The following is a 27,807-nucleotide window of genomic DNA, read 5'->3' on the forward strand; positions in this document are numbered from 1 at the left end:
TTCATATCTAGCCAAAAAGCATAGTATTCATTATGTGTGCCCCATCTGTGTACTAACCAGGTTCAACTGTGCTTAACCAAGCACTTTTTAAAAAATAGCTATTGCGGACTGTTTGAGATTGTTCAGTTGTATAGATAGTTCTTACTTACCACTTGTTCCCTGAGCCTTCAAAGTTACCATGGCACTATAAAAGAAGACATACACCTGGTCCACAATTTTATGGTCATAGTAGCACTTGTTCAGTGACCGCACGTCAGCAATTCCTGTGGTTATGAAGGTGCAGGAAAAGGAGATGCACCAATTTGGGTTCTGTCAACTGGTGCACATATATGATGGTTGCAACATGCTCATGATCCCCATTTGTAACCTTCTCAGGTATCCTCTGACAAAAAAAAATCAGTGGGAATTGCAAGTCGCACAAATCTGAAGTTGCCTTTAACAACCCAGTGATTTGTTTAACAACTGCAGAGGAATAGATGTAAGTTGGCACACTGTCATGTGACATCATGTTTATGATTAAGCTGCTGTGAGATATAAGACCCAAATATTTTAATCGTCACAATTCATAAACAAGTCTGGTTCACAAAATCAAAGATTTATCGGAGATAAAATGAAGAAAAATAAAAAGCGGTTGCAAGCGCGGCCTCTTAGATCCTACCCAAGCGGATTGAGTTCAAAGAGCGCAAAAAGCAGTTTTCAAGCTGCACATTTTATACTTCTGCACATTGCACGCCATGCCTAAGAAGCCCTTCCAACTCTCCTTTATTCTCCTACGTCATTCTCCAAGTTGTTTTACACTTTAAAGGGTCATCTTGCCATTTCCTGCCTAACAACAACTATCTTATCATGTTTACTTTTAATTTTCACCTTGAGCGGATGTTCCTTTCTTACTGATAGTGGTCTTGCCCAAGGCGTAGGTTCCTGTCTCCAAGGGAGCTTTTAGCAAGTCATAACACATTGTCTCTACTAATTACAATTTGTGGTCAGTTTGCAACAGTAAGAACATCATAGCTTTTTACTACATTAAACACTTCTTTAAAAGAGTAGCTTATTATTCATTTCCTTCACTGCTTAGTGACACACTGTGCTGGCTGGAGAATTCTGGGAGTTGAAGTCCACAAGTCTTAAAGCGGCCAAGTTTGAAGACCTCTGCAGTAGGCAGCGTCTGTGGTTGAACTTAAAGGAGTTAAAACCATCGAGTATTGCATTGCTAGAAAAGATGGGAGGAGAGGAGAAGGGCAGAGAAACTTCCTCTTCCGGATCACTCATGGGCAGAAGGTGATCTGTCAAATGGCTTTTGTTCTTTTCCCAAGATTAAAACAGCAACTGGAAGGTGAGTGGAGGGCAGATCGTAGGAGAGGCTGGGAGCAAGTCGGGCTGTTTGGTTTCCTCCAGGATGTGTGAGCAGAGAAGCAACTAGGCTGAAGCATGTCAGCTGCTGTGCTGCATGTTCTTTCCCTGCCCAAATTTAAGCCTGCTAGTAGTGCACACTTTAACACTGCAATTTTCTGCTCGTGGGAAGATTTAAAAAGTCTCTTTCAAGACAGGGTTGATTCTTTGGGAATGGCTTCCCTCCAGTTGTGGGTGCTCCATCACTGAAGGTTTGTAGCAGAGTAATAGAGCTGGAAAAAATCTTGGAGGTCTTAATATCATTTCAGATAAATGGCTGTCCTGTCTCTGTTTAAAAGCCTGCAGTGATGGAGCACAACTTCTAAAGCAGTGGTTCTCAACCTGTGGGTCGGGACCCCTCTGGGGGTCGAACGACCCTTTCCTAGGGGTCGCCTAAAATCATCGGGAAAGACATATTTTCAATGGTTTTAGGAATAATTTTATGGTTGGGGGTCACCACAACATGAGGAACTGTATTAAAGGGTCGTGGCATTAGGAAGGTTGAGAACCACTGTTCTAAAGGCAAACGATTCTACTGGTTAACTGTTCTCACTGTTAGGAAACTTCAGGGTCTAGATTCATTCCAGTCTTCCCTTTATACCCAACTTGTTTACTCAGAATCCATGTGTAAATTTTGCCCCAGCCACATCAGGAACTTTACATCCTCACGCTTTGTTCCAAGACTCCATGAAAAGTGCAATCCACTACACTCCTTACGCCCATTAATGTTCTACCTGGTATCACCAACAATAAATCATTCACACATGCACTCAGAATCTTTTCTTATCAGTAGAACACACATTCCAGCAACGTTGAGTTTCCCAGTGAGCTCATAAAATGGTTAACAATGGTTGTCTTACAGGCCCTCTATATTCATAACTTGTGTTATATTTGTGATATATTCATAACACATCACATAAAATATGTAACAAAGATCCCTCTCGCAGTTACTGCTATTGAGCCATGTTCCACCTATTCTGTACCTTGACATTTGCTTTTTCTTGGTTAAGAGCAAAACCTTTTTTTCCCCCTCCATTGAATTTCATTTTGTTGCATAGGGCCCAGTATTCAGGTCTATCGAGATTCTTCTGTATCTTGAGCTTGTCTTCTGGGGTGTTGGCTATTCCTTCCAGCTTAGTGTCATCTCCAAATTTCATGAGTTCCCCTCCTGTTCCCTCATCTAAATTGTTTATGAAAATATTGAAGAATAGTGAGCCTAAAATAGAGCCTTGGGGTACCCTGCTGCTTACTTCCCTCCGTATAGATGTAGTTCCATTAAGGACTAACCATTGAATGTGGTTTGCTACCAATTGCAAAACCATCTGATAGTGATGCTATCTATCCCAAGTGGTCCCCAAACGTTTTCACACCTGGGACCAGTTTCATGAAAGACAAGTTTTCCATGGGGAGGGGAGGAGGGGGAATGATACCAGGATGATACACAGGGAAGCCTTCACTAAATTAGCCTTTCTTTTGCTCCAGGGTGAAAATCAGAAGAGACAGAGAAACCTTCACTTGAAGAGGCTCTCTGCTTCTGTTCCAGAGGAAACCCCCAATTAAAGACACAAGGAAGCAGAAAGAGGTGTGAATGACAACTGCCTGCACTTTTCAATAGCTGAGCATGATGTTTCTCTTCCAGATTACACCAGTGAGTTTCTGTTCCTAAGGAAGTGGGAAGGAAGTGGGGGAGTAGAGAGAATCCTAACAGCCTTCCAGCAAAACAAGCCAAAGACCCAGCACATTAAGGAAGTGCTGAGAAAAGAGACAGAGACAGAGAGAGTGAAAGCGCTCTGCATAGTGCAAAGAAACCTCAACCCCTGCAATTTGCTCCATTCCAACTCACCCCATAGGCGACCAAACACTTTTCGCCCGGACAGAGAAATGATGGAGACTCAAAGCTTTGTGTGCTTGCAAAGTGGACGGTTTGAAACGGAATGATTAGCTCCATTTCAAAGCATCTCCTTTGCAAGCAGAGGAAGCATCATCTTCCTCTGGGTGAAAAGTGCGCAGCAGAACAGGTGGAGGCAGAGGCGATACCAACATGCTGCCCACTCTTCCTACTGTCTCTCGGCTTGCCTGTGGCTGCGCTGACCAGGCATCCCAGTGGGATGTCAGGATCTCCTGCCTCCCCAATGCCTCTGCCTGCTGTCAGTGCCACTGCGCAAGCCTCCCATGAGTCAGGCAGCTGTGAAGCACCTCTGGATCGCCTGTCTTCCCCCCTGCCTCTGCCTCCGTGCTCAGACTTACCGGTATCTGTGCTCTGCCAAGGGGCCGGCAGGCTTTGGGATAACACCAGAGTGTTTGTGAACAGTATCTTCTGCCCTTATTTGGAGCTGAGGACTTCCATGAGCAAAATAGGTGCTTTTAACAGGTGCTTTAAAACTTGCAGAGGCCTTAGGCAACATTTCATCTATTAAAGCCCCACATCTCTCAAATTAGCTCAGAAAGTTTGTCTGTAACCATTATAGGACATTTTTTTCAGGCTTGAAAAACATCAATTTTCCATGTACATATAGGTGTGTGTATTTATATTTCTTTCTGTATGCATATATCTACAATTGTATAATCTATCTCTAGCACTTTCAGGTATATTTGATACTAACTCTTTGCAGTGCTAAGAAATTTTGATAGACCCAAATGAATGAGAGAATTTTACGATTGAATGGATATCAGGGTGGATAAAAATCAATGATTTTTTTTAAAAAATAAAAAAAAATCAGTTTCTATTTAAATTGGATTTTTTTTATTTAAATCGGATTTTTTTAATTTTTATCGAATTTATTTTAATAAAAAACTTTTGGGATAAAAATCTATCGTAAGATAGTTTTCTATTTAAGATACATAAATAATTTAGTTTATTCAGCATGAAATGGAGCTTAGTTATGTAGCATGAGGCTGTATATTCTGCAACACTGGGACTATCGGTGAGTCAACAGTGGGTCAAAGGAGTAGCAGAGATGACAGTTGCTCTTTAAAAATTAATGATTTACATCGAGTTGATTTAAATCAAGCCTTTTTACTAGTGATTTAAATCATGATTTAAATTGTGATTTAAATCAACTCGATTTAAATCAAATCCACCCTGATGGATATTTTAACTTGGATCTCAGTAATCTTCCATGTGTCAAATGAATTATAATTAATGTAAAAGGTTACTCTATCATTGTGGCATGCTTGCTTTTTCATTATCATATATAAAATATTTATATACCGTATTTTTCGGAGTATAAGACGCACCTTTTTCCCCTAAAAAAGAAGGTGAAAATATGGGTGCAGCTTATACTCCGAATGGACCCCACCCAGCTTCTCAAATGGAGGTTTCAGAGGCTGAAAAAAGCATCAGAAACGAAGCTTCAGAAAAGAAGCCCCCAAACAGAGCTTCAGAGGCTTTTTTTCTGAAGCTCTGTTTTGGAGGCTTTCAGAGGCAGGAAAAAAAGTTTTTTCTGAAACAGAGTTTCAGAAGTTTCAGAGGCAGAAAAAAAACAAAACAAAAAAAAAAGCAAGGCACAAAGCTCACAACCAAGGAACCTGTTGCTAAAATTCACTTCTCGGAACAGCTGATTGGGGGTTTCCGGGAGGCAGATCCACCTGCCAATCAGCTTTTTTCTTATTTTCTTCCACAAAAACTAAGGTGCGTCTTATACTCCAGTGCGTCTTATACTCCGAAAAATACATTATATATATAGATTTTTGTTTTTTTCCACATCTGCAACCATTTATGCACAATTAAAATTACACTTTTCTTTGAATCTTGTAGACATATTGCAATAAGAGCACTCTGGACAACTGAAAATAACAAGCAACGTTGAAAAGGAAAGAAAATAAAGCAAGACATCAAAATGTTTTCCATTTCTTTCAGAAACCCACAAAATTCTCCTTCTCCAGCAGCTGATAGACAAAAGAGAGAAAATTAAGAAAGATGTCAAGCTGGAATAAGTAGAGCATACGGAACTCAAGGATACATCACATGAAAAGTCAAGGGAGAATATTTTTATTCAGTAAAAGAGAGAAATATCTGGAAGTCCGTGGGGAGGAAAATGTCATTTGGAAAACCACATAAGGTGGACAATAATGCAGACTTTGCTCTGGGAGGAATTAAATGGCTTGAATCAAAGCACAACTAAACAAGGGATCATACATATTTTTGAATTCCACAGGAATATCAATAGTGGAAAAGTTCCATAGATGTGCCTATTGTGGGAAAGATACAGCTTGCAAATCACAGCTGATTATACCTGAGAGGATCCATTCTGGAGGAAAGCCATACAGATACTCTGAATTTGGCAAAATCTTTGGGCAGAATAGCTCACTTGTGCTACATGGAAGGACCCACACAGGAGAGAAACCATAAAAGTTCTCCCAATGTGGTAAATACTTTAGTGAGAATGGCAATGTGGTGATGCATCAGAGGACTCACCATGTAGGAATGTCTAGATTGTGTGAAAGTTTATTGGGAAATCCCCACCTCATGAGGCAACAGAGGACTCACACAGGAGAGAAACCCTTTGAATGCCCTATCTGTGGGAAAAGTTTCACTAAAAATTCCCACCTTATTAGCCACCAGAAGACACACACAGGAGAGAAACCATTTGAATGTCCTGATTGTGGAAAAAGTTTCAGTAGAAATTCCCACCTCATGAGACACCAGAGGACTCACACAGGCGAGAAACCCTTTGAATGTCCTGATTGTGGGAAAAGTTTCATTACTAATTCCCACCTTGTGAGACACCAGAGGACTCACACAGGAGAGAAACCCTTTCAGTGTCCTGATTGTGAGAAAAGTTTCAGTAAGAATTCCAGGCTGGTGAAACACCAGAGGACTCACACAGGAGAGAAACCCTTTGAATGTTCTGATTGTGGAAAAAGTTTCAGTCAGAGTTCCCACCTCATTCCACACCAGAGGACTCACACAGGGGAGAAACCCTTTGAATGTCCTGATTGTGGAAAAAGTTTCAGTCAGAGTTCCAACCTCGTTCCACACCAGAGGACTCATACAGGGGAGAAACCCTTTGAATGTCCTGATTGTGGGAAAAATTTCAGTCAGAATTCCAGCCTGGTAAGACACCAGAGGACTCACACAGGAGAGAAACCATACGAGTGTCCAGACTGTGGGAAAGATTTCAATACTAAGTCTAATCTTATAAATCATGTGCTTATACACATAGGGGAGAAACCATTTAAGTGCCCCAAGTGTGGACGGTGCTTCAGGAAGCAGTCCACCCTTATCGCACACAAGAAAATCCACCTGAGACCCAAAGTGATGAGTGTAGAGAAAGCTTGAATTTCATTTCGAATGTCCCATTGTAAGTCCAGCTGAGAAATTGACTATTTTAATTCTTTGTAGTTGCAAAGAATTTGCCCCGTTTTTTGTAAGCAAATATGTCGTGGTATTAGATGGGAAGGAGGAAATTAACAAGTGGAACATATTAGCTTGGTAATGGCTGTCTGGCCATCAGCAGCAGAAGTTGCTGGATATTTATTTTTGCAAAAATTGTGCAATTCTGTAAACTTTCTGGGAGTGTTCTTTGCATTTTTATCATGATAGATGATAGAAATGCCATGTGCAGAGTCCCAGCCTCCCTCTCCCTGTGTATCCTTGAGTATTTCAGTCCCAAAATTCCCCAAGCAGCATCTCTTCCTGATAGGAGCACTTAGACTAGTTAGAGATTATGGCTCCTCATATAAAGGAGAAAGCAGATTGTACAGTAGATAATGTTTTCGTTTCTAAAACAGCATTTTTATTTATTTATTTATTTTATTTCTATAGCATTGCATAAGAATGATAAATAGCTTTTGAAAAAAAAAAAGGAAACTCAGCATTTCTGTAAACATTGGGACAAGGTAATGAAAAGCTCTCTCCCCAACACATGGGAAACATTTCCTGTTCTTTCAGTTCTATCCCAGGACTCCTTAATTGTTTTCAAAAATGCCTTCAAATAAAGAGAGGAACGTTATTTGTAGCAGCGGAAGTGATATTTTAGCTATGCAGATGAATGATCCTGATTTTGCTGCGATTAGAAGACAGCAAAGAATTCAAAGATTGTATATTTCACCAACACAATTCAAAAAAGTTTCAATTTTTTTAGTAGGTCACGTTACACGTGATCCCTTTGTAGAAAGGACACAAAACAACCTGGACAAGGCAAGGTAAACCAAGAAACTCTTGGCTTGGGTCTCAAGGTCCAAGTGACTTTGAATTTAATGTGCAAAAATTTTAGGCTTTAAAATAGTAAAATGATATTTAATTTAACTACCAAGGAAGCCTTGGTAGTACAGTGGTCTAAAGCACCCTGTTATTAAGACCAGCTGCCTGCAATTACTGCAGGTTCGAATCTCGCCAGGCTCAAGGTTGACTCAGCCTTCCACCCTTTCTAAGGTAGGTAAACTGAGGACCCAGTTTGTGGGGGCAATAAGCTGACTTTGTATAAATATACAAAAGAATGAAGGCTATTGCTGAGCGCATTGTAAGCCGCCCTGAGTCTCCGGAGAAGGGCGGCATATAAATCAAATTTAAAAAAAATATATTCTTCCTTTTTTCTTTCCTTGGTGTCATATTTTAGTGCACATCTTTATCATGTCTCATACATGATAAGTTGGAAACCCTTGCAATGATCCCAAAACCTCCGGATCTCTCACAGGGCTATATAAAAATATCAAGCAAAATTAAATAAAGCCAACCTGAGTCAAAGGGGATGGTCTACAGTGCGCGGTCAAAAGCCATACATTCCCAATCAGAGGAACAGTCCATTTCCTCAGAATCAAAAGTTTGAAGCTCAGGTGTAAAGTAGGTATTGTTTGGAGGGTACTGGATCTTGAAAGCTGCAGCCTTGACTTTGGGGCTGGAGTAGCAGGAACAGCTGAATGGATAGATTTTGTGGGGAGGAAGAAGGCCCAGTCTGGTAGTCACCAGGGTAGAGCCTGAGAGATGCTCAGTTCCAGTCCTGCTTTAGGCACAAAGCCATCTCGGAGATCTTGGCCTGTCCTGTCCTCTCAGGCCTAGGAAAGTTGGAATCCACTTCCAAAAACTTTGCCAAGGAAACTGCAGGGAAGTGGGAGTGCAGGATAATCCCCAAAACCTACTTTTGCAACTGAGCGAACCTGGAAGAGTGAACCTTGACCTATTTAGCTTCTCAAGATTAGGGAGGTGTTGTGCTATAAACATTTATGAATGTCTTGTTTGTGTGCGCAGCCGCTTATGATATGCAGCTTCATCCTATCAATAGAATGAAACATTGAACAATAACTGAAAACATCCACTCCCCTTGCTTCTAAAACACATCTAGATAAAAGATATTATCTTTCTATCTGCATTTTTGCAGAGCCTAAATCTAAGGTGACCAGACGTCCCACTTTTGGCGGGACAGTCCCGATTTTTAGCAATTTGTCCCGCGTCCCGCAGCGTTTTAAAAAAGTCCCGATTTTTCATTCTGCCTTCTGAGTCCCGGCTGCCTCCTGAGTCCCAGCTGATGGCTAGAGGGAAAAAACTGTTTAAACTCTTGCCGCGGGGCTTCAAAAGGCCACCCTACAGGTGATCAGTGTTAAAAGAAAACAAATGAGTAGACCGATGCCTGCAAAAATAGAAAAAACAGCCCCTTACAGCTTCCGCATAGGTTAATTAGCACAAGTTGATTAGCTCGGCTTCCCCACCCTCAGCTGATTTGTTCTCAGCTGTTTTGCGCAGGGCTCTGTTCTGTTGCTAGCTGCAAAGAGTTCCTGGAGCAGATTTTTTTTTCCCCTAGCTATGCTGAAAAAGCGAAAGTGAAAGCAGGGTCTTTGCTGCAACGTGACAAAATGAGGCAGAGAGAGATTTCTTTTTCTTTTTCCTCACCAAAAAAAGTAGGTGCAAAACTGCAAACAATGGGAAATTTAGGGCAAAAAATTTAGGGGAAAGAACCGGTTCGGTGATGTCATATTGTCACTGCTACCAGCTTGCGGGAACCGGGCCGAACTGGGAGGAACCCATCCCTGGTCTGTAAATATTTTCCCAGCCCTCTTTTTGACTCATGCAGTATACAGGTCCTTAATGGAAGGCAGGTTGTTAGTAATTGTTTTTTCTGCAGTTCTAATTATCCTCTGAAGCCTGTGTCTGTCTTGTTCGGTTGCAGAACCAAACCAGACAGTTATAGAGGTGCAGATGAGAGACTCAATAATTCCCCGTAGAACTGTATCGGCTGCTCCTTGGCCAGTTTGAGCTTTCTGAGTTGGCGCAGAAAGAACATTCTTTGTTGTGCTTTTTTGATGAATTTTTGATGTTAAGTGTCCATTTTAGATCTTGTGATATGGTAGAACCTAGAAATTTGAAGGTCTCTACTGTTGATACTGTGTTGTCTAGTATTGTGAGAGGTGGAAGTATGGAAGGGTTTCTCCTAAAGTCTACCACTATTTCTACGGTTTTGAGTGTGTTCAGTTCCAGATTGTTCCGGTTGCACCACGAGGCTAGTTGTTCAACCTCCCATCTGTATGTGGATTCATCATTGTCTCAAATGAGACCGATCACTGTTGTGTCATCTGTGAACTTCAGTAGTTTAACAGATGGATCATTAGAGATGCAATCATTGGTATATAGAGAGAAGTGGAGAGAGCACACAACCTTGGGGGGGCCCTGTGCTAATTGTACAGGTATCTGATGTGATTCTGCTTAGCTTCATCTGCTGCTACCTGTTTGTTAGGAAGCTTATGATACACTTACAAGTGTGTTCAGGTACCTCTAGCTGATTTAGCTTAGTTAGGAGAGTGTCTGGAATGATGGTATTGAATGCTGAACTAAAGTCTACAAAGAGGACCCTTGCATAGGTCTTTGGAAATTCAAGGTGTTGTAGGATGTAGTGCAGAGCCATATTAACAGCATCAAGAGATGAGGGGAAAACATATTTCAACTCTGCAGCAGACAGATCCTATTTAGAAGAGACTTAAACCTTTTTTTTACGGGGGTGGAGTGGGGGGCTCCATTTTTAATTTAATTTAATTTAATTAATTCAATTTATATGCCGCCCCTTTCCGAAGACTCAGGGCGGCTCACAATACATTTTAAAAATCATTATAAAAAACATTTAAAAATTAAAAACATTAAGAACATTAAAAACTCATTCATGCCATTCATGGCCGGATCTCGCCAGATCAAAAGAGCTAGATCAATGGCCCCAGGCCTGCCGGAAAAGCCAGGTCTTCACTGCTTTTCGGAAGGCCAATAGGGTGGGGATGATCCGGACCTCAGGAGGTAACTGGTTCCAGAGAGCTGGGGCAGCCACAGAGAAGGCCCTCCCCTGTGGGCCCACCAGCCGGCATTGTTTAGCTGATGGGACCCGAAGGAGATCAACTCTGCGGGATCTTACCGGTTGCTGGGAGCTATGCGGCAGAAGGCAGTCTCGTAGATAACCTGGCCCTGAGCCATGTAGGGCTTTAAAAGTAATAACCAACACCTTGAATTGTGACTGGAGACCAATAGGGAGCCAGTGCAGCTCACGGATAATTGGTGTAATGTGGGTGTACCTAGGTGCACCCACGACAGCTCGCACGGCTGCGTTCTGGACCAACTGTAGTCTCTGAACACTTTTCAAGGGTTGCCCCATGTAGAGCGTGTTGCAATAATCTAACCATGAGGTGACAAGGGCATGAGTGACTGTGAGGAGAGCCTCCCGATCCAAGTAGGGTCTTTCTTTTAAATTTTAAATTGCAATTTTAATTTGTTTTAAATTTATTGGGATTCTAATTGTCGTGGGCCAATATTATTTAATTTGGTTTTAAATTGTTTTTAACTTTTGTATTTCTGTATTTTATCCTGTGCCTGTTCACCGCCCTGAGTCCTTCGGGAGTAGGCGGTATACAAATTTAATAAAACCTAAACCTAAACCTAAACCAGGCGAACCTGTGCAAAGGTCCCCCTAGCCACAGCTGTCAGATGTTGCTCTAATCTTAGCTGTGAGTCTAGGAGGACACCCAAATTGCGAGCCCATTCTGAGGGGGACAATTTCTTCCCCCCCCCAGAACCAAGCCTTCCCTGATGCCTTCTTGGCCTTCTAGGCCAAAAACAGGGGGAGGGGAGGCAAAAAACGGGGGGGGGTGTCCATTTTTGAAAGAGAGAAAAAGAAAGAAAGAAAGAAAGAAAGAAAGAAAGAAAGAAAGAAAGAAAGAAAGAAAGAAAGAAAGAAAGAAAGAAAGAAAGAAAGAAAGAAAGAAAGAAAGAAAGAAAGAAAGAAAGAAAGAAAGAAAGAAAGAAAGAAAGAAAGAAAGAAAGAAAGAAAGAAAGAAAGGAGGGAGGGAGGGAGGAAAAAAAAGAAAACCAGCCATATGAATACCATCTCATCACAGGACCCGCTTGCTGGGAAAAAAGTGACCATCACCCCACCACGTGACCTGTCTGCTGAGAGACTAACCACCACTCCACTACATGACACAGGCCAGTAGAGGTGCCTGAGCGAGGGACCAGAGTGGACTGGCAGCCATACCAAGAGGGATGAAGATACCAAGAGGAAGGAAAAAGGAGAGGAAGCGAAGGACTACAAACCTGGCACTAGACGCAGCTTCAGAGGATAATCCAGGGCTGGAAGGAACCTGGAGGTCATCTAGTCCAACCCTGCTCCAGCAGGACATTGTTAGTGAGTTTCTGTCTTTTGATCCCCCAGTCACATGGTTACATAGCCATGCCCACCCAGTCACATGACCCCACCAAGCCACCCCCACCAAGCTACATCCACAGAACCGGTAGGAAAGAAATTTAGATTTCACCACTGATGTTATCTCTCTGGAATGGAGTTCTTTTCTGACTGAGTTGCAAATTACTATCGCCTATCTCTAGTCTTTTCTGTTCTTCTAAAAGACTCCCAGTTTCCTAAGTCATAGTTAAATCACACTTGTTCATTAACTCAAGACTTATTACTAACATGTCCAAAACATCATCAAGGGAACTAAGCACAACATACACTTTGTATAATTCTAAAAACACCATTCCTCACTCTTCTAATTCAAGGAATATTTTCCTCATAAACTGAGGGTGATTTGGCACACTTTCTCCAGACTTCAGCCTTGCTCTATAAAGTTTTCTGGTGAGAGTTACTTTGATTTTTGCCATTTCTCTTACATAAATTCTGCATAAGGCCAGCCAGCAAACGTAAATTCATGCCCATGTATGACCTGCTATCTTCCAAGCACAAAATGATGCTGGCTACTGCTTTCTCATTTTGCCTTTGCCCCTCCTCATTGAGATCTGCTGGAGGATGCTTACAACTGTCAACAAATCCTTCCTTTACAGAAACATCTCCATCTTTATGCTCCCTGAGAGATAATTCATCTCCTTTAAGAGGAACTACAGGAAACCCTCCTCCCATTCCTGTAACACATAGCTGCCTTTAAAAGACCAATCATCCTCAACCTCCCTGAGGTTCACAAAGAAACTTTTACCTCAGAAAAAGTTTACTTCTGGCTCTTCAGGGCGCTTCTGGGCCCATAACCTGTCGGGGAATTGCAAAGCCGGGTTCCAAATGGAGTCATAGATGCTGACACAAACTTGTAGTTTTAAATAAATCCAGCTATATATTACAACTATATATACAGTAAATTAGATAGGGGCATCATCAGGTAAATCAACACAGCAGGAACATCATGAGGTAAATTACTGACAACATACACAGAGGAAAAAAGGCGGGAAACAAGGAAACTCCCCCTTTACACTCACAGCAACCAATCTCATCTTAGATTGCCTCATACAGCAACCAGCTCTCTTCAACCAACTAGCTATAACTGTGTGTTCTTACTCATTGTCTAACTAACCCTTCACAGCTATTAATTTAAATATTTTAACAAGCTGGTTCGCCTGGAGCATCTGGCCTGATGCTGCTGCAATGTCCTAAATCCTTGGGAGCCGCATTAAATCAGATTAACAGATTAACAGAGTTGGAAGGGACCTTGTAAATCATGTAATCCAACCCCTCGCCCAAGCAGGAGACCCTACACCATTTTTGACAGATGGCAGTCCAGTCTCTTCTTGAAAGCTTCCAGTGATGAAACTCCCACCACTTCCGAAGGCAACTTCTGTTCCATTGTTTGATTGCTCTCACTGTCAGAAAGTTCCTCCTTATTTCTAGGTTGAATCTCTCGTTTGATTTCCATCCATTATTCCTTGTCTTCAGGAGCTTTGGAAAACAGATTGACCCCTTCCTCTCTGTGGCAGCCCCTAAAATATTGGAAGACTGCTATCATGTCTCCTCTGGTCCTTCTCTTCACTAGACTAGCCATGCCCAGTTCCTGCAACCTTAATCATCCTGGTTGCTCTTCTCTAGTAACACTAGGAGACGAAGGAGGAAGGATGGTGGAGAGGGAGAAGGAGTGGCAGAGGAGAAGGAGAAGGGGAAAAAGAAGGAAAAGGAGAAGTGAAGGGGAGGAGAAACAATCAAGATACATTAAATGGATGTGTATATCTTTGCCTGTTTTTTTTTTGTTTTTTTTATTTTAATTTGATTTATATGCCGCCCTTCTCTGGAGACTCAGGGCAGCTTACAATGCGTTAAGCAATAGCCTTCATACTTTTGTATATTTATACAAAGTCAGCTTATTGCCCCCACAAACTGGGTCCTCATTTCACCTACTTTAGAAAGGATGGAAAGCTGAGTCAACCTTGAGCCTTGGAGAGATTCGAACCAGCAGTAATTGCAGGCAGCTGTGTTAATAACAGGGTGCTTAGACCACTGTACTATCAAGGCTCTGAGCAAGTTTGAGCAAGCAGAGAAATCAAATATTTGAGATGTAGAGAGGCATTGATTTCAGCTGAGAGTCACCCCTAGGAAAGCTTATTCTGCAATTCTGTAAAACCTTCATGAACTTTTAGGGCTCAGCACCTAATCTCCGTAAGCTAAATAGCATCACATTTCACTGTTTCACTTGGCTCAAAAGTCAGTACCAAGAAATCAAAAATGGCTTGATGGCATTTAATAGTGGAAACATCTTGCAAGTGCCTTAGGTAGATATGGGACAAACAGATGCGTTTTTCTGCCTCTGTCAGGAAGTGGCGATCAGGTAGGCAACATCTGTGCCTGAAAACCCCATAATATAATAGGGGGGGGCTGTGGTTGAGTTTAAGGAGTTAAAACCATAGAGTACTGTATTGCTAGAAAGGATGTGAGAAGAGAAGCACAGAGGAATTTCCTCTACCAGATCACTCAATGGGAGGAAGTTGGTGTGCAGAGTGTCTTTTGTGCTCTTCCCATGGTCGAAGCAGCAGCTGAAAGGTGAGTTGAGGGCAGGTGAGAGGAGAGTTCGGGAGCAAGTCGGTCTGTTTGGTTCCTTCCACGGCCTGGAAGCAGAGAAGCAACTAGTGTCCATGTCAGGTGGTGCAGCATGATCCTTCCCTCCCCAAATTTAAGCCCACTGGTGCTACATGCTGTACTGCACACTTTAACACTGATGACAGCTATTTTCTGCTGGTGAGAAGATTTAAAAAGTCTCTTTCAAGTTAAGGTTGTGGCTGCTCCCATCACTGGAGGCTTGTAACAGGGTTGGAAGGAACCTTGCAGGTCTTCTAGTCCAACCCCCTTCTCAAGCAGGAGACCCAGTACCACTTCAGACAAATGGCTGTCCAGTCTTTTCTTAAAACCTTCCAGTGATGGAGCCCCCACTGCTCTGTAGGGCGACCCGGGGTCCATTAACTGAGGCGAGACTAGGCTGGGTTCAACGGAACACTTTATTAGCTAACAGTAATGCGAACAGCTCAAGTAAAATAGAAAGGCAACTGGGGCGTTTGACAGCTATTTATACTATAGCTGTCAAACTATGTAACCAATAGGGGATCAGGATTCTCACGCCGGCAAGCCTGTGCGTCTTGGCCAATCAACCCCTGGAGGCTGGTTAATTATTCCACTAATTTAGTTACTTTGTCAAAGAATGAAATAAAATTGTTTGGCATGATCTGTTTTTGACAAACTCATGTTGGTTTCTGGTTATAACTTTGCTTGTTTCTAGGTATTTACAAATCTGTTGTTTGGTTACCTTTTCCACAATCTTCCCAGTATTGATGTCAGGCTGATTGGTCTGTAGTTTTGCGGTTCTCAACCCCCCCCCCCTTTTTTTTTTGAACAAGAGAACTACATCAGCTCTTTCCCAGATCACCGGTAGTTTCTTGGTGCTCAAAGATCTTTGAAAGATATGATTCAATGTTTTTGAGATCATGTCTGCCAGCTCCTTCAGAACTCTGGGATGTTCAATCTGGTCCTGGTGTTTAGAGCTAGTCTAGAGTGGACAGGTGTTCTCTTACCATTTTCTTGCTAGTCTGTCTTTTATGGGTTCTGTTTTTTTGTAGATTGGGCTAGTTTTTCTTTTTGTGTGAAGTCAGATGCAAAGAATGAACTAACCAGCTCTGCTTTGTCTCTACTGCCTGTTACTTCTTTGACATCTTCTCTCCTTAGTGGATGAACTGTTTCCTTGACTTCTTACTTGTTAACTTATATGTTAAAAAAAACTTTTGTTATTTTCTTTGAGTTTCGTTGCAAGTCTTAGCTCATTGTGAGCATGAGCTTTCCTGATTTCATCTTTGCAGATTCGGACTATACACTGGTATTCTGCCATAGTTATGTGTCCCTCCATTTTTTATACTTATCCTTTTTGTCTTTCAGTTTATCAGAGAGTTTTTTATGCAACCATCCTCGTTCCTTTTGGATTTTTTATTTTAATTTCTTAATAATATTGTTGGACTGGGCTTCTGTAACCATATTTTTCAAAGTTTCTCAAGCGTCTTGAGTTTCCCCTTTAAGATTTTAAAAATCCTTCCCAAGCTATCTCTAAGTTTGTTGATACCACCTCTTTTAAAGTCTAAGATGCTTGGTTAATTTTGCTCTATTGTTTGTGTCTGCATTGTATTAAATTCCAATATGACATGGTCACTTTCCCCAAAGTTCCTGACATTTTGACCCCCTCTATCATTTCATCACTGCTAGTAAGAATTTAGATAATTATAGGTGACCTGCTAGTTCTCTCGTCTATCTTTTGAATGACAATATTGTCAGATAAATTCATCAGCAATGTTTAAGATGAGATTGGACAGCTATTTGTCCAGAATGGTATAGGATCTCCAGCCTGAGCAAGGGATTGGACTAGAAGACATCCAAGCTCCCGTCCAACTCTGTTATTTTATTGTGGACTTGCTGTTTTTGTGGCAACAATATTATACTGATCTGGTACTGGTGTTTTCTGGGATTTTTTACTTACATGTATCACCAACAAGCACAGTATTTCCTATTGTTGCCCCATCCGTGTATTAGCCAGATTCAAGTGTTCTCAACCCAGCATTTTTAAAAAAGTGCAGAAAAAGGAGATGCACCAATTTGGGTACTACACAGTGGGGTAAATATATGATGGTTTCAGCATCCCACACTTGGGATTCCCATTTGTGATCTTCCCAGCTAGATTCTGACATGCAAAATAACTATTGCGGACCTTTGGGATGTACAGTTGAATAGGTAGTCCTCATTTACAATTTGTTCCCTGGGCCTTCAAAATTGCAATGGCAGTGTAAAAGCAGACTTACACCTAGTCACACAAATTTCTGGTCATCATAGCAATTGTTCAGTGACCACACGTCAGCAGTTCCTGTGATTATGAAGGTGCAAGAAAAGGAGTTACACCAATTTGTGTTCTGTCAACTGGTGCACATTTATGATGGTTGCTGCATCCCACACTCATATTCCCAATTTGTGACATTCGCTAGCTTCTGACAAGCAAAATCAATGGGTATACAGGCAGGAAATTAAATGTCCCAGTCATATGAAATTGCCTTTAATTAGGCAATTAAAGTAATTTTAATTGTAATTTAAATAGTAATTAGCTTAATTACACAGTAATTAGCTTAAGAACTATAGAGGAACAGATGTAAGTTGGCACTGACATGTGACATCATGCTTAATGATTGGGTTGTTTAGTGACGTTGATACCAGTTCCAATTGTGGTTGGTAAGTGAGGACTGCTTAAATTGGGATGTCACCAAAGTGTTTGTGGACGGTGTTTTCTGGCCTTATTTGGAGCTGAGGACTTCCATGAGGAAAACTGGTACCTCAAATCTTGCAGAGACTTTAGGCATCATTTCATCAGTTAAAGCCCCCACATGTCTAAAGTAAGCTCAGAAGGTTTGACCGTAACCATTTTGGGGCATTTGATTTTCTCCATTTATATATGTATGGATGTATCTGTATTTACCTCTGTATGCATGTGTCTACAATTATATAATCTATCCCCAGCAGTTCCAGATATATTTGATGATAACCCTTCGCACTGCTAAAAATTTGACCCAAATCAAGGAGAATTTCATGATTGATCAATGTAAGAGGTTATTCTAGCATTGTGACATCTTTGCTTTTTTGTTGTATACTTTTTTTCTTTTTCTCATATCTTCTGCAACCATTTTATAATTAACATTACACTTTTCTTTGAATCCTATAGACAAAAGAGGATGGCAATAAGAACACTCTGGACAACTGAGAATAACAAGCAATGTTGAAAAGGAAAGCAAATGGACCCAGAAATCAAACTATTTTCCATTTCCTTCAGAAAACCACACAATTCTCCTTCCCCGGCAGCTGCTAGACAAAAGAGAGAAAATCAAAAAAGATTCTGAACTGGAAAAAGTAGGTTATGTGGAAGGATACATTACATAAAAAGTCAAGGGAGATTATTTTTTTCATTCAGAAAAAGAGAGATATCTCTGGAAGTCAGTGGGGAGGAAAAGGCCAATTAGAAAGCAATGTAGAGCAGACAGTGATGCAGGCCTCGCTCTGGGAGGAAGGAAACGGCTTGAATCAAACCAGCACTAAACAAGGGATCATCCATGTGTTTGACCTACTCAGGAATATCAGTTGTGGAAAAACTCCATAGATGTGCCTGCTGTGGAAAAGAGAGAACTTGCAAAGCTGATTATGCATAAGAGGATCCACACAGGAGAAAAACCACACAATCACTCTGACTGTGGCAAAACTTTTGGTCAAAAAAGCTCTGTTGTGGTTCATGGAAGGACCCACACAGGAGAGAAGCCCTATAAATGCTCGAAATGTGGTAAATGCTTTGGTGAGCATGGCAAATTGGTGATACACCAGAGGACTCACACAGGAGAGAAAACATTTGAATGTCCTGATTGTGGGAAAAGCTTCAATAGAAATAGCCACCTTGTGAGACACCAGAGGACTCACACAGGAGAAAAACCATTTGAATGTCCTGACTGTGGGAAAAGCTTCATTAGAAATTGCCACCTTGTGAGACACCAGAGGACTCACACAGGAGAGAAACCCTTTGAATGTCCTGATTGTGGGAAAAGTTTCAGTGAGAATTCCAACCTGGTGAAACACCAGAGGACTCACACAGGAGAGAAACCCTTTGAATGTCCAGATTGTGGGAAAAGTTTCATTACAAATTCACACCTCATGAGACATCAGAGGATTCACACAGGAGAGAAACCCTTTGAATGTCCTGATTGTGGGAAAAGTTTCAATTGTAATTCTCACCTGGTGATACACCACAGGTCTCACACAGGAGAAAAACCTTTTGAATGTCCTGAGTGTGGGAAAAGTTTCAATTGTAATTCTCACCTGGTGATACACCAGAGGTCTCACACAGGAGAAAAACCTTTTGAATGTCCTGAGTGTGGGAAAAGTTTCAGTTGTAATTCGACCCTGGTAAAACATCAGAGGACTCACACAGGAGAAAAACCATTTGAATGTCCTGTTTGTGGGAAAAGTTTCAGTGAGAATTCCAGCCTGGTGAACCATCAGAGGACTCACACAGGAGAGAAACCGTATCAATGTCCTGATTGTGGGAAATGTTTCAGTCAGAATTCCAGCCTGGTGACACACCAGAGAACTCACACAGAGTTCAGTACATTCAAAGAGAAATGCTTTGAATGTACTGATTGTGGGGAAAGTTTCAATTGTAATTCTGACCTGGTGATACACCAGAGGTCTCGCACAGGAGAAAAACCTTTTGAATGTCCTGAGTGTGGGAAAAGTTTCAGTTGTAATTCGAGCCTGGTAAAACATCAGAGGACTCACACAGGAGAAAAACCATTTGAATGTCCTGTTTGTGGGAAAAGTTTCAGTGAAAATTCCAGCCTGGTGAACCACCAGAGGACTCACACAGGAGAGAAACCGTATCAATGTCCTGATTGTGGGAAACATTTCAGTCAGAATTCCAGCCTGGTGAAACACCGGAGAACTCACACAGGAGAGAAACCCTTTGAATGTCCTGATTGTGGGAAAAGTTTCTGTCAGAATTCTGTCCTGCTGAAACACCGGAGAACTCACACAGGAGAAAAACCATTTGAATGTCCTGTTTGTGGGAAAAGTTTCAGTGAGAATTCCAGCCTGGTGACACACCAGAGGACTCACACAGGAGAGAAACCGTATCAGTGTCCTGATTGTGAGAAACGTTTCAGTCAGAATTCCAGCCTGGTGAACCACCAGAGGACTCACACAGGAGAGAAACCTTATCAGTGTCCTAATTGTGGGAAAGGTTTCAGTCAGAATTCCAATCTGATGATACACCAAAGGACTCACACTGGGGAAAAACCTTTCAAATGTCCAGTCTGTGAACATTACTTCAGACATAAATCCTCCCTTATTGCACACAAGGAAATCCATATGAGGCAAAAGTAGAGAAGTGTAGAGAAGGCTTGAATTTCATTTGTGATTTGTTAGAAATTGATTACAAATAGTCCTCAACCTATGACCATAATTGACCCCAAAATTTATGTTACTGAGACATTTGTAAGTTAGTTTTGCTCCATGTTACAACCTTTCTTGCAACCGTTAAGTGAACCACAGGAGTTGTTAAGTTAGTGGCACCGTTATTAAGTGAATCTGGCTTCCGCACTCACTTTGCTTGCTAAGAATGTCATAAAAGGGGATCATATGATTCAAGGACACTGCAATGGTGATAAATATGAATCAGTTGCCAACCATATGAATTTTGATCTAATGACCATAGGGATGCTGCAATGGTCGTAAGTGTGAAAAATTGTCATAACTCACTTTTTTCAGGAATGGTGTAACTTTGAACAGTCACCAAATGAACTGTTGTAAGTTGAAGACTACCTGTATTTGAATTGTGGCCTGATTCTCTTTACTCAAATAAGTCTCAGGATTAGACTTGTAGGTGGAGAGAAAAGGAAAGTGGAAAAAGGCTAACTACCTATTTCTGGTGACCTCAAGATACAACTATTATTGGTTGCATGTTATAACGGCCGTTAAGTGAAACTGCTTTCCTTAACTACATGCATCCTCCTGCTCTCCCTGATGCAGCCATTAATTGAATGTGCAAGTCGCTAAGTGGAACACTGGGTACCTCAGGGCTGGGGAAAACTCTTGGAGGCCTAGAGCAGGGCCTGGCTTGCCTGCCACAGGCATCCCTCAGCCTTCCTCCAAGACACCCTGTGCTCTGTTTCTCAACCCTTGTGTCCCCTCGGCCCTTCACTCCTCCACATGGTCCCCCCAGTCCTGTTGCTTCCCCCGCCCCAAGGTCCCCACAAGGTTTTTTTTCCCACTCCTACTGGGTCTCTGCAATCCTTACGCCTGACTCCCATCCCACCAGGTCTCACACCCTCCACCTCCTTACCTTTTGAAGATCTCTGATCCTCATGTTGTGGAAGGAGTGGGGGACACGATCCTTGGATCTCATGACTGTGTCCTGGAAGCAGCCACTCTTCAGTAGGCCCTGGATTTGTTCCTGGGCCATGCAGTGGACTTGTGGAAGTGGCTGCTATTTTGCCACACGTCACGCAGAAGAGTAACAAATCTCTCTGTTTTGCTACCTTAACATGAGGGGGGGGGAATGTACAGTATTGAAAATGTTTCTTTTTAAAATGCATTATATTACAATTATTAGTAGCTTTTGGCATGTAAAAAATGGGTATTGTCAGTGTTGCTATGATCATTAGGGCAAGGCAAGACACTCAGAGTTGCCTCAAACTGTGAGATGAGTAGCGATTAAATTTAATAATAACTGCATTTAATTATGAAAAGGTAATGTAAAGCTCATTTCCCAACTCTTGCTCAGTGATGTGGACTCCACACATACAGTGGTTTTCTAACGCACTACAATTGTTAACTTGTAATCTCTCTGTGCATTCCACATCTCTATGACCAATCTGTCTTCCTCAGCTTCCCTTCCCTCCTCATTATAAATTTAGAATTTCAGTTTCAGTCATATATCAGCCCATGCACTCTGTGACTGATGATATGAACTGCAGTTAGGTTTCTGCCTCTAAATTTATTTGTTGCATTGCTATCTGCTCCAGTCCTAAATTCTGTGAAAGAATGGCATCTCATTAGGCACAGTTGAATTAGAATGGCTAAACTGGATCTGTTTTTATTGGCATTCTTCTCAGATTCAAGGATGGTCTTCTCCATCACTGCATACTGCAGTGCACACATCATAAAATCTTCCCCACATCATGAAATACATCGATTCCTCTCTTTTATTCTTTGTTTGGTCTTTCTCTTGTATCTATCGTTATAATTCACTATTAACCTGCATTAGTGGTTTATGTTCCTATTTCTATATTAGGTCACTCCAATTACTTCCTAGTCTTTTTTCCCTTTTCTATCTTCCAACCAAGTGTACCACTTTTCCCATATTAGATAGTAATCGTGTTCCTCTTTATCTTATAATTCCTTTGTGAGTCTGTCCATTTCTGCACATTCCATGATTTTACTAATTACTCTATCTTCTGTTGGTATGTCACTACTCTTCCAGTTTTGTGCAAAAATTATTCGTGCTGCTGTTGTTATATGAATGATTAAATATTTTATTTCCTTTTCGTATTGTCCATTTATTATGCCTAGTAGAAAGGTTTCTGGCCTCATTTCTATTCTTTGTTGTGCAATTTCTTCTATTTGTGTTCTGATCTTTTGCCAGTACTGTTTGGCCTTTGGGCAGGTCCACCACATGTGATAATAGGTTCCTTTATGAAGTTTGCATTTCCAGCATGTTGAAGAAGTATTGGGGAACATTCTTGCCAGTCTGGCCGGTGGGAGGTGCCACCTATAAAACATTTTGTACAGATTTTCTTTATAGGGTACAGACATTGTTAATTTATAATTTATTGTCCATAATTTTTCCCAATTGTCTAATTCAATATTATAGCCAAAATTCTTTGCCCAAATTATCATGTTTTCTTTAATCACCTCTTCTTCTAATTTATATCCTCGTAAATAATTATAAACTTTTTTTTATCAATTTGTCCTGTGATCCTTGTAAAATTTTATCTAATTCGTATTGGCCTTTTTGGAATCCAAATTGAGCCGAATCTTTCTTATACTTTGATTTTATTTGTAGGTATGGCCACCAGTCAATGTCTGTACCCATCTCCTTCAATTCTTGTTTTGTTCTTAGTTCCCCTTGGTTATTTAGCAAATCTTTATAGGTTCTCATTTTGGTGATATTCATGGCGTTTGGGTAGATCTGGGCTTCCATGGTCAATAACCATTATGGAATTTTATTGTAGTGTGCTTTTTTAATGCCCTGCCATGTCTGGTATAATGCTTGTCTGACAATATGTCTCTGAAAATATCCATGTTGTTTATCGGTGCCCTCCCATAGAAATGCGTGCCATCCTCGTTGTAGATCGAATCCTTCCAAATTCAATAATCCTTTATTTTTGAGTTCCATCCATTCCTTGATCCAAATTAGTGCTGATGCTTTTTAATATGTTTCCCATCCGGTAGTGCCAGTCCTCCTCTTTCTCTTGTATCTTGTAGGTATTTTATTTTAATTCTTGCTTTCTTCCCTTGCCAGATGTAGTCTGCTATTAATTTATTGAAATCCTTAAAGAAATTCTTCCCCGGTTTTATTGGGATCACTTGGAATAAGTATAAAATTCTAGGTAGGACATTCATTTTAATTGAAGCGATCTTTCCCAAAAGAGATAATTGTAGTTTTTTCCAAATTTCTAAGTCTTTTTTAATTTGTCTTGTCAATTTATCATAATTGTCTTCTCTAATTGATGAGGTTTTGTTGGTGAGCCATATTCCTAGATATTTTACCTTCTTTGTCGTTTGTATGCCTAATTCGTCTTCTAATTCCTTTTCTTGTTGATTAGTGAGATTTTTTGTTAGTACCTTGGTTTTTTGTTTATTGATTTTGAGTCCGGCTACTCTCCCATATTTTTCTATTTTATCTAATAATTTGGTGCCGGTTGTTATCGGTTGTTCTATAATAAATACAATGTCATCGGCAAAAGCTTGAAGTTTGTATTCCTCCTTTTTAATTTTCAGACCTTTTATTTCCTTATCTCTTCTAATTTCCTTTAAGAGAGTTTCTAAAGCTAATATGAATAACAGAGGAGACAGAGAGCACCCCTGTCTCACTCCTTTTGATATTGGAAATTGTTCTGTCAAGTCGCCATTTATTGTTATTTTTGAAGTTTGGGAGGAGTAAATTTTCTTTATCATATTTGTAAATTTATCACCGAATTTCATAGCTTCCAGTTGTAATGTAAGAAATTTCCAGTTTAGGTTGTCGAATGCATTCTGTGTGTCTAAAAAAATTAAGGCCGCTTGTTTGTCTGAATTTGCTTCATAATATTCTAATACGTCCATTATTAATCTCATATTGTTTTTTATCTGTCTCTTTGGGATAAAACCGTTTTAATCTGTCCTTAGGAATTAGGAATTAGGAATTATAGCTTCCAGAAGTGCATCATTAAGTACTCCGAGTAAAAGTTTTATAAAACTCTGCAGGTATACCGTCCGTTTATTTTCTGTTTTTTCCTCACCTCTATTAATTCTGTCATCGTGATTGGCCTGTCCAATAGGTCCCTGTGTGATTCTTCTAATTCTTTAATGTCGGCTTCGTTTAGGTATTGTTTGATGTTCTTTTCTGAAGACTCATCCTGTTCACATAATTTTTGGAAAAATGTTCTTGCTATGTTCTTTTTGTCCTTGTTCCTGTAATGTATGTCTCCTGTGTCGTCCTGTAATTGATATAGTATCCTTCTCTCTTTTTCTTTCTTCAATTTGTACGCCAACCATCGTCCTGTCTTATTCGCGTGTTCAAAATGATTTTGTTTTACTAATTTAATTTTCCTGGCTATTTCTGTTTGTGTGATCAAATTTATATTGTGTTTTGTCAAATTTATTTTTTCTTTGATCCTTTTGTTTTGGGGTTCATTCTGTAGCTCGGATTCATACTTTTGAGTTCCTTCAACAAATTGTCTTTCTTCTGTTGTTTTTCTTTGTTTTTCTTTGCCAAATATGCTATTGTCAAGCCTCTTATATAGGCTTTCGCCGTGTCCCATAAGTTTTGGAGGGAGGTTTGCTCTTTGATGTTGATCTCAAAAAATATTTTCATTTCTTTTTCTATCATTTGTACATAGTCTTTGTCTTTTAAAATTTTGGTGTTCATCATCCATCTCTTCTTCTTCCGATAGCCTTTCCAAGTTATTTTTACAGGACTATGGTCTGCCCATATTTTGTCATTATTTCTATTTCTTCTAAGTCTTTCCTAAGATCTGTTGTCATCCAGGCCATATCTATTCTAGACCAGGATAGATGTGGATTGGAATAGAACGTATACTGTTTTTTTTCTTTATTTATCTCCCTCCAAGCGTCCTGAAGGCATAGTTCTTGCGCCATTTCCTTAAAAGTGTCTGGGAGGGTCTTTTTCCTAGTTTTATTTTTTCTGGTACTCCAATAGTCTTTTTCTGTGTCCGAAATTGCATTGAAGTCGCCTACAATGCAAAAATTTTCATAATCCAAGTCTTTTACTTTGTTGTGTATATTTTTGAGGAAGGCACGTTGGTTCTCATTTGGTGCATAAATCGAAATCAATAATATTGTTTTTAATTCTGTTTGTATTTTGATCATTAGAACTCTTCCCTCATGATCTGCATATACTGTTTTGTTTTTAAGTGTTTCCTAATGTAAACTGCAATGCCTCTTTTTTTTTGTTTTGCTAGTGAAGTCTAAAGGTTTCCTAGTCTTGTATTTTCTAATATCTTTTGGTGTTGTTTTTTGATGTGGACTTCCTGTAGGTTTATAATATCTATCTCCAATTTTTGTAATTTAGTGAATGTCTGGGTTCTTTTAATTGGGGCATTTAATCCATTTATATTAATCAAAATCATTTTTATTTCCTGTTCCATTTTTCTTCCTATCTATTTGTTGTCTTTAGTTTCCTTGTGTTTCTTGTTATTCTTTGCGTTTTTCTCCTTGCTCCTTCTCTCTCCATTCTTTCTCTTTCCAATCTTCTCTTCTCCTCTTGTTCATCTTCTGTTTCTTCTATGGGTTATTCCTCTTGGCTCTTATTTTCCGATTCCTCTCTGGATTCTTGGTCTTCCTCAAGGACGAAATGTTGGTCGAAAAACTCCTGAGCTCCTTCCAGACTTATCTATCTTAAATTTCTTATCCTGCCACGAGATTAAGATGCCCTCTGGTAGTAGTCAATGGAACATCACTTTGTGTTTATTTAATTGTGTTGTGAGGAAGTTATAGTTTTTCCTCTGGTCCCTTATGTGTCTTGGAATTTGTTTCAGTGTTATTATTTCCTTCCCTTTATAAAAAATTGCCTCCTCTCTCATTTTTCTATATATTTCCTCTTTTATCGTTTTCTTTGTGAATCAGACGTGCACGTCCTTTGGCAGTTTGTTCCTACGTGCATAATTGGTGTGCACCCTGTAAACTTCATCAATATCCCTTCGTATATCATCTTTATGTCTCTGTATTGTTTCAGCGAAAATCTCCGTCATTATCTCTCCCAGGTCTTCCTGTTTGGTTTCTGCTATGTTCTGGATCCTTAAGTAAAATGATGCCTTCTCCATTTCCAAGTAAGTAAGTGAGTCTTCGAGCTGCCGATTACTTGCCATCTGTTGTTGTTCCAGCATTTCTACTTTCTTGACCATCTGTTCCTTTTTGAGTTTTGTCTTTTTTTTAAAAAAAAAAATGATTTATATGCCGCCCTTCTCCGGAGACTCAGGGCGGCTTACAATGCGTTAAGCAATAGCCTTCATACTTTTGTATATTTATACAAAGTCAGCTTATTGCCCCCACAAACTGGGTCCTCATTTAACCTACCTTAGAAAGGATGGAAGGCTGAGTCAACCTTGAGCCTGGTGAGATTCGAACTTACACTAATTGCCGACAGCTGGTGTTAATCACAATGCTTTTAGTCTGCTGAGCTACCAGGCTATCAGGCTTTTGAATCCTTTGTTCATTCTTGGCAATGTTCTGTTGGATCCTTTCTATCTTGTCATCCATTTTCTTTATGTTATCATTTATCTCTCCCACATCGGATTTCAAATCGTCGTGATTTCTTTTTGTCTCCTCATGATTATTAGCAATCAATTCCTGGGTCTTAGTCATCGCTTCCTGTATCATTGCCAAGACTGACTGAATATTTTGTATGCTGGAAATGGAACCCATCTTTTCTTTTTCTGTTCCAAGCATAGTATCTATAGATCTCTGTTGAGCAGGAGATGCTGTAAGGGAGGCTTGATTTGAAGTTATTTTCTTATTTGCTTTAGTTATAGTGGTTGTTCTGGTACTTGTCATCTTAACTCTTTTTTGTAGGTTCTCCCAAAATTTCATGCACTGAACTACTCTTATTATGTTTCAATTTCGTTATCTATAGTAGTATTTTTGTCAGTGTTTTTGTCAGTGATAGTGTCTAGAGTCTATGTTGTATAGATCTTCAAATAATAATTAATCTTGTTAAGTTATAAATTGCTTCTATAGATGTCCTTAACACTCAAAATTAAATCCAGCAAGAAGGTACTTCTGCATTAAAAAAAGAAAAGAAAGAAAAAGAAAAGTAAATAGAAAAATGGAAAAAGAACAACCAGGAGAACAGAAAAAGAAAAAATAATGTTCCAAAATATCACTCTTCCAAAATCTTCCAAAGTCTATAGATCTATCAAGTGAAGGTGTAAAATGAGAATACAAAAAAAAAAAAAAAAAAACTAGACAAAACAAAAGAGAAACAACTTTCAATCTTTTTTTCCTTTCTATGTCTTCCCCGTTCTGTTACAAAGTCACAAGACTACTTCTTATCAAAGTTTTCTTGCCAGTTTCCAAAACACTGTCCAAGGTTGTTTCACTCTGATCTATTCCTTTATTCTCTTAAATTTCTTCTGTCACCACTAGATGGCAACATACTCACTTGAAATAGTCTTAAAATATCAATTTACTTTTTTTCTTCAGCTTTAAACTCCCAGCTACAACGAATTTAAGTTTTCAAAATACAGTTCATTTGCCAAAGGAGCTTCTTTTCCCAATATGCTTCCAATTTTATTAAAGTTTTAAATTGTTTTTTCCATTTTTGTTAATTTGTCGTTATTAATGGCTTCCGCTTTTTCGCCGCTGTTCCGGAAGAGGGGAGGTAGCTTTGTTCCACTCTCTCCCCTCTCCTCTTTGCCAATTCTTTTTAATTTAAATACTTTTAAAGTTCAAGAGAGAAATT

At 40.0% G+C, this 27,807-nt stretch overlaps 2 protein-coding genes and 1 pseudogene across 3 annotated transcripts in view; all 3 read left to right on the plus strand.

Annotated features, from left to right (window-relative positions):
• Positions 1 to 6: 6 nt before the first annotated feature.
• Positions 7 to 27,661, plus strand: LOC117673500 (uncharacterized). Its single transcript, XM_087885246.1, has 4 exons — positions 7 to 1,333; positions 2,872 to 2,971; positions 5,147 to 6,655; positions 18,207 to 27,661. The coding sequence occupies exons 3-4, from the start codon at positions 5,789 to 5,791 to the stop codon at positions 20,007 to 20,009; spliced, it is 2,670 nt and encodes an 889-aa protein (XP_087741372.1). The 5' UTR covers positions 7 to 1,333; positions 2,872 to 2,971; positions 5,147 to 5,788; the 3' UTR covers positions 20,010 to 27,661.
• LOC117673506 (uncharacterized) overlaps positions 14,519 to 27,807 on the plus strand; it is a 33,256-nt pseudogene continuing 19,967 nt past the window's right edge. The window contains exons 1-2 of the transcript XR_015731774.1: positions 14,519 to 14,609; positions 17,809 to 17,993. The product of XR_015731774.1 is annotated as an uncharacterized LOC117673506 (transcript). The remainder of the gene's footprint in view (positions 14,610 to 17,808; positions 17,994 to 27,807) is intronic.
• Positions 14,547 to 27,807, plus strand: part of LOC117673507 (uncharacterized) — a 44,354-nt gene continuing 31,093 nt past the window's right edge. Inside the window, exon 1 of the mRNA XM_087884408.1 lies at positions 14,547 to 14,609. The gene's annotated coding sequence lies outside the window, so the exon portion shown is untranslated. The remainder of the gene's footprint in view (positions 14,610 to 27,807) is intronic.

This window comes from Pantherophis guttatus, chromosome 2, assembly GCF_059756535.1.
Source record: "Pantherophis guttatus breed Tessera chromosome 2, ASM5975653v1, whole genome shotgun sequence".
NCBI classification, from domain to species: domain Eukaryota; kingdom Metazoa; phylum Chordata; class Lepidosauria; order Squamata; family Colubridae; genus Pantherophis; species Pantherophis guttatus.

Bases quoted from the DNA above. Each gene is read 5' to 3' on its own strand.
- LOC117673500 (XM_087885246.1), top strand. From the start codon at position 5,789: ATGCATCAGAGGACTCACCATGTAGGAATGTCTAGATTGTGTGAAAGT. The intron at 6,656-18,206 runs GTAGAGAAAGCT...TGTGTTTGACCT, and splicing joins TGAGACCCAAAGTGATGAGT to ACTCAGGAATATCAGTTGTG.